This window comes from Molossus molossus, unplaced genomic scaffold, assembly GCF_014108415.1.
Source record: "Molossus molossus isolate mMolMol1 unplaced genomic scaffold, mMolMol1.p scaffold_m16_p_11, whole genome shotgun sequence".
NCBI lineage: Eukaryota > Metazoa > Chordata > Mammalia > Chiroptera > Molossidae > Molossus > Molossus molossus.
The window spans coordinates 39,475,008-39,481,772 of record NW_023425346.1 but is presented as its reverse complement, the minus strand read 5'-3'; the positions used below and the strand labels follow the sequence as shown (position 1 = coordinate 39,481,772).

The following is a 6,765-nucleotide window of genomic DNA, read 5'->3' as shown; positions in this document are numbered from 1 at the left end:
TGAATAAATATGAAATGATGCCATTGTCCGCTAAAAAATAGCTGAGGTTTTACTTGAACAAAATCTGTTTGGAAATGTTAAGCTGGTTACCCAGAACTAATATGCCTCAAGGTGGTCATTCTCTCTGGATTAAAGCCGTGGAACAATTGTGGCTCCTGTTACAAGGAACACGACAAAGGGCCATTATGAAAGGGACAAAAATCTCTGTTCCCAGAGGGGGGCTGACAGGCTGAAAGTCCCCCTCGACAGCCAACACAAAAGCCCGATTGCCTCCGATTGTTTGTTTATGTAAATCAAAGGAGCCATTGATCCTGCAATTAGGGCTGCGGAGCAATGGGAAGGTGGCCATTGTCCTGATTCTTGCTCCTGGGCTGGGGGCAAATCCGACAGATTCTACTGCTTTCGTTCTCAACTCTATCTGGGCACCTTAAGATAAAGACGCTTGTGATTATGTACTAAAGTGAATAATTTGTGTTCTTAGAGTAGGATTTGGAGCTATAGGACTTGAAGGCAAGAGGACTGGTCTTATCAAGGGTCGGTTTACTCAGTTTCCCCAGAGCTCAAAGTCGGACTCAACTGTACATCATGACAGATGTTCCAGTGACATTCAGCCAGGTTGAGTGTAATGGGAATACACCACCTGAAAACCGTAACCCACCGATCACTAAAACCAACGAGGAAATCAGTGATGTGGATGGCACCCCACCCTACTACAGGGTCGAACCTAGTCTTAAAGATTTACCGACAGAAGGAAAGCAGGAGAAAAGTGAAAAGTTACCGGGGAAGATGCTGCTCAACTGCTCCATGGATGAGAAGATCCTAAAAGGTAAAACATTTTCCTTCTCTTCGATTTGCCTGATTTGTTCTATAAACTCACTCAGGGTTCTTTTGATAAACTGTTATGACAGGAAGGAGCTGTTCGTCCTCCCACCCCCACCCCTGCCTCAATGTGGCCCCTTTCCTACTGGGGCTCCACAGTATAAGGACTGAACCTCTGCCTCCGGTCAAATGCAGACTTATTTGTGTGATAGCTCTGTAACCCTGAACACTCTCCTAGCCTCCTGAAGATGTAGTTTTTTTAGTAGAAGGTAAGATAATGGTGCCGACATTTGTAGGATTGTTGTGAGGATTACTCAGCTGGAGAAATGTTAGTTAATGTTATTTATTATTGTTATGAACAGCCCTATTATTATTTGAGCTAAAGGAATGGAGAATTTCAAGTTTTCCTTGTAAATATACCATTAAGTGTCTGAACCATGGTTATATACCTTAGATATTAAAGGAAGATTGTTATTATGTTTATAAATAAAAAGAACCAATGAAAAATGAGGTAGAAGAGTAAAATAGTTATTCTTAGTGATTATAATTAAAAATCAAAGGATCTACCTAGTTAGAGTCTAAAGTAATTATTTATTTAACCTTGAACCACTTAAGTATTAAAACATTAATCTTGTGTGTTGTTGTTGTTTTTTTTCACCTAGAAAAGCCAGAAGAGGATCTCTTTATTGTTCATAAGGCCATCACAGATCTTTCTCTCCAAGAAACAAGCGTTGATGAAATGACATTCAGAGAAGGTAAGAGGGACCTGCCTCCACTTTGTACACAGAATTTGTTTGACTGGATGTGGGTGACTGTTTTGGCATGGGATGTTGGGTGATGAGGTGTTGAGAAAGCAACCCAGACCATGCCTTCCAAAGCTCAAAGCCTCTGTAGGCAGATAAGGGAGTCTTGATTACCTGTGGGTTCCACCTTAGGAAGTATTCTAGAAACTTTAAGACTGAGGCTGCTTGGATTGGTATAACTGATTGGCACATTTTAACCTGATAACACATCTGTCTTAGTAAATTAATCCACAAAATTAACTTTTTTTTTTTTAAATTTAGTATTTTCAAATCTGCGTGAGGCAGCTTGTGAAATATAAATGTTTCCAAAATGGGTTTATCCTAAAAGTTTAGCATTGACATACAGTTTAAAATAATCTTATAAATATATTTGACCTAAAGAAAAATTCCAGGCCTCGGATTTAAGCACAAAATGGTTACCTAATTCTTGTCAAAGAAATCTCCCAGGTGATAAAGTTAATTTTAATTCTGTTTTTCAGAAAGTTGAGTAATAATAATAATAATAATTAAAAAAACCATTGATTATTGACTATATTATATTTCAAATAAACTCAAGAGACTAAGAGACACACATTCTTTTAGACTTCTTTCTAAGGAGGCACCAACATTCAAATAATTACCAAATAACAGTGAAGGATAAAAATCTATCAATCACTCATGTTCTCTCTTGCAGCCAGAAATGTCTTATCCCAAAATTGAAGTCAGCTTGTTAAACCTAAGTCATTCAGTTTAGTCAGGACCTTAACAGGAAAAACACTGATGAGGTTACTGGTTGAATCATTAGAACGACACATAAAATAGTAGATGCCGAGGAAGATAAGGAGGTGATTGGCAGTCTCCTGGGGTTGTCCACCGTGCCTGGACACCTGTCAGGCTCCCGGATGACCGCTCGCGGCCTGCGGTAGGCCCTGGAGGAAGAATGGGGTGAGCTTCCAGGGTAGCTCTTGGAGGCAGGGATGCCAGCCTTCCATCTAGAACCCCTTTCAAATTCCGCCTCGGGAAGTCCCTTGGAGACTACAACTTTCTAGGATCTTTCATTTTTATCAAATCGAGAACAAAAGCAGTCTGGATTTTTAAAGGAGTGGGTCTCAGCATGAATTTTTCTCTGAATAAATAAATCCTTTTGTGTTTTGGTGAAACATATGTTTTCCCTGAAAGCCAGAGGTATATGTTTTGTTGTCTTTTCTTTTCACAATGGCAAGCAACTATAAAGTCTCCCAAGAGAATACTCCCGAGTTAAAAAAAAATAGAAAGGTACTAAAAATATTGAGGAAAAACTATAATTTAAATTCAAGAAGTAATTTCATGCATGACAACCCAATGCCTGAGTCATGAATATGAGCAACAAGATCATTTTATTTGGTGCTTGTGAAAAAAAAAAAAAGAAAAAGAAAGAAAACAAAACAAAGCTCAACATTCTAATGCATATTTATTTATAGTGCAAAGAACATGGACAGGGCACCTGTGCACAACTCGTTAGAAGTGATAATCCATCTTCAATTCTATCTCTTTTTGTAAATTTACAATTTGATTCCTATCATTGGGAAAACAAAAAAATAAATAAATAAAAAGGGAAGGAAAAATCTTTGATGGAAATGAAACTGTGAACATCTTTCAGTGAAAATAGAAAATCGTGGAAGGGAAGGGCAGAGGGAAACCTTGCCTGTCCCTTTAGCTAAAGACTTGACAGCGTTGAAAGGGAATAGTTTCCCCGGGGCTGACAAGGGACTCCACTCAGGCCGTATTTTTGACTCTTACGCGTTATAGGCTGAAGCTTCCTACACAAGTTCTCTGGGCTGAAAGCTCAGAGAACTACCTCTATTCTCTTAGAATGAATTCTTTTTTGCATTCTCAATAAATATTGTTGAGAATATCCTGACGCGATCTGTTTGTAAAGTGAAATTTGCAATGAATTAAACATTTTTAAAGTTATGGCATGGTACCAAACAACTTGAATGAATCAGTTGCCATTAAGGACATGTCTAATAATAGGCTAACCTAGCACTTTGTAGATAGGATCTCGACATTATTTTAAAATATTATCTCTCTAGGAGTTAACAGCAGGCATTAGACTACTAAAGTGTGTGTGCTGTGGTGGGCTTGACTTAGCCTCAGCTCGTGACTTCTGTGGTCCTTGGCTCCTCCTTCTACCCTGGTACTTTAGGACAACTCTGAGAAGCCAGGTGGCAGCTGAATGTGCTCCTCTGAGCCAACCGGACGTGGGCTGGCACTGTTTTTACCACTGGAAGAAAGACTTTTTTTTCCTTGTAGATATTTTTCTAATATTCCTTGAGGTGTGTGTGTGTGTGTGTGTGTGTGTGTGTGTAAGATATAGGTCCACATATTTATTTATTTTTTTTTTTAATCCTCACCCGAGGATATCTTTCCATTTTTTGTACAGATAGAGTGGGAGGGAGAGAGAGGAAGGGAGAGAGAGAGAAACATTGACGTGAAGGGACACATCGAGCGACTGCCACCCGCACGACCAACCAGGGCCGGGGACAAACTGCAACCGAAGTACGTGCCCTTAGCGGGAACCGAACCCGGGTCTCTCCGGACTGCAGGCCGACACTCTAACCGCTGAGCCAAACTGGCCAGGGCCACATATTTATTTTACATATTCACATCCAGTCATGACAGGCTAGACAAGGTCTTTAGAAGTATGTCTCAGGGGACACCAGTCTCACTCAATACAGTAGTCAATAACAACAACAGCAGATCCATAGTCAAGTGAGGTTGAGTTGCCAATTTTCTTAGAGATATACAATATTCATTAGCATTTAAAAGGCTTGGATAAATTCTGAAGAAGCTTACTTAACTGTGTTTAATGCAGTGTTTTTCAAACTAATTTAATGGAACAGCCCATTTTATTGTATGACATATATTAGTAACCCACAAAGTAATGTTTCGTAAAACGTTTGTGGGGAAATGATGGTCCAGGAAGATAATTTGGAGAATAACATCTGAATATGGGGAACTTCTGCACATCTCAACGACCGATTGATTTTGCTGCAGGGCATCCGTGGAAGAAGATTCCTCTGAGCAGCAGTCACCTGGAAATAAGTAGACAAAAGGAAAGGATTGCTGAGCAACCTCTAGAAGAAAGAGGAGATGGGGGTAGGAAGAACGAAGCTTACCAGGCAACTGAAATTGAGTGGCTGGGATTTCGGAAGCCTAGCCAAGTTGATGTGTTTCATGATGAGGAACAAGAGGTTTGGGATGAAGAAATTCACAGTGAAGATGATGATGAAGATGAAGTTCAAGTGATAGAACTTAAGGAAAAAAGTGAAGAGGGTTCTCACCTAAAAGAGGGAGGTAATCCAGGTGAGGACTCTCCACTGAGCAGCCCCGGGTCCCAGCCTGTGTCACCCGAGCAGTCAGCTTTTGGGAAGAAGAGTGATATTTCCAAAAATACTTCTTCAAGATACAACACAATATCCTATCGGAAAATCAGGAAGGGGAATACCAAGCAAAGAATTGATGAATTCGAGTCTATGATGCATTTATAAACTAACTGGATCTGAAAAGTTCCCACTAAAGCAAAATCTAATTGTCATTTACTGAGATGCATCTTCGTGTGCCTGATTTCAGTTGTCCACTTTAAAGATGTGAAAGCTTACTTTCTGTTTCATGGTAGAAAAATGTGGAAATAACCCTAGATAAGACTCAGTCTGGTAACTTCAAATCAAAACCTTCACATTCATCTGTGGACATTTGCTTTGTTAAATTTCACTAACATGGCATGATGTGATAAGCCCTGAACAGCCAGAACCCCTGGGGAAGCTGGCATGATTTGGCTTCAAAGGAACAGTGCTGGAAAATGTAGTTATTAAATGAAAGGTACCTATTTGAAATGATTCCTATATTTCTTTTGGGGTCTTCCTGTACCTTAAGGCTGATCGAAAGTCCATTGTTAACCCTTTCTTAACTTTTAAACACTGTTTTATAGACTCTGGCAATAAATGTTCAAATTACTTCTCCTTTCCTATTATCTTCCAAAAGGATTTTAAGTGGTTTCCTTGGCATCTGCCCAGTGAAAATCCCGCATAGACCTTCTTCTTCAGTGTTACCGTTCACTGAATTTTCTCACTAGAGGAGCTGAGCAATTGTTAGCCAGAAGAATCCTGTTGACTGAATGTTGCCTTTATGCTCTTAAGATATGAATTAAATCCATTGTGAGGTTGATACAGGGAGGGGTTACAAGATTGATGGGCAATAGACTGAAGAGCTATATTGTATAGTTTTATTTCTGTGGCAAAATCTTATATAGCAAAATTGAAGTCATTAAAAATGAAAACAAGAGCTTTAGCACATTGAAAGAAAATACCCCCCTTTATTATCACACTTTCTGTAATTAATAATATCTCAGAATAATTTTCCTTCCTTAGAAATCCAAGATAACTCTAGTCATAACTGTACTAGTTACTATGAAAATGGAAATAATTATCATAGAATATTCTAAAGTAGAGTGTGAGCATGCATTTTTAGTGAGAAAGCTTTGATAGTTGTTGGGAATATATAATTTACTGGACCTCAGCCCAAATCAAGATACTTAAAATTGTGCTTATGGAATTTCATCAAACCAATGTGTCAAATAATATATTGAATATTTATGAAAAGAGAGAGTCTATATTTATATAGATTTCTTAGATATTTTCATAATTTTTTATTTTATGCTTCCATATATATTAACACTCACTGTCACCCCGATAAAGATATTTTTGGCTCTACAAATAAAAAGACAATTCCTTATTGTCTGAACGTAATACAGTCTTCATTGTACCATTCAACCCGTTGTTTATTTCTTTGTCATTTTGTAAAAAACCCTGGTTTATCCCTTCTTAGATTATCGCGATTTATGTGTAACAAATCCCACACATTCTAATGGCAATGTCATTAATTCTTCCTGGTCATATAATATATTTCCATAGTATTATACACTATTATTTAGTGTTCACAAGACTCAATTTTGAATTAAGATTGCAGTGTTCCTCTTATTTGTTCAGATAGTTTGCAACCTGATCATATCATATAAATGTTCTGCCACCCTTAATCTGTAGAACCTATAGATTTCAGTCTTGACAAGGCAAGTTTCCAAAATAAAGCTAGGGAAAGCAGGTCTTTATTTGTAGACTCAGGCAGA

At 38.4% G+C, this 6,765-nt stretch overlaps 1 protein-coding gene across 1 annotated transcript; it reads left to right on the top strand.

Annotated features, from left to right (window-relative positions):
- The first annotated feature begins 319 nt into the window (after positions 1 to 319).
- Positions 320 to 6,240, top strand: ERMN (ermin). The gene is made up of 3 exons (XM_036254437.1): positions 320 to 826; positions 1,482 to 1,574; positions 4,638 to 6,240. Exons 1-3 carry the CDS (start codon positions 586 to 588, stop codon positions 5,129 to 5,131), a joined length of 828 nt encoding a protein of 275 aa, XP_036110330.1. The 5' UTR covers positions 320 to 585; the 3' UTR covers positions 5,132 to 6,240.
- The last annotated feature ends 525 nt before the right edge of the window (positions 6,241 to 6,765 follow it).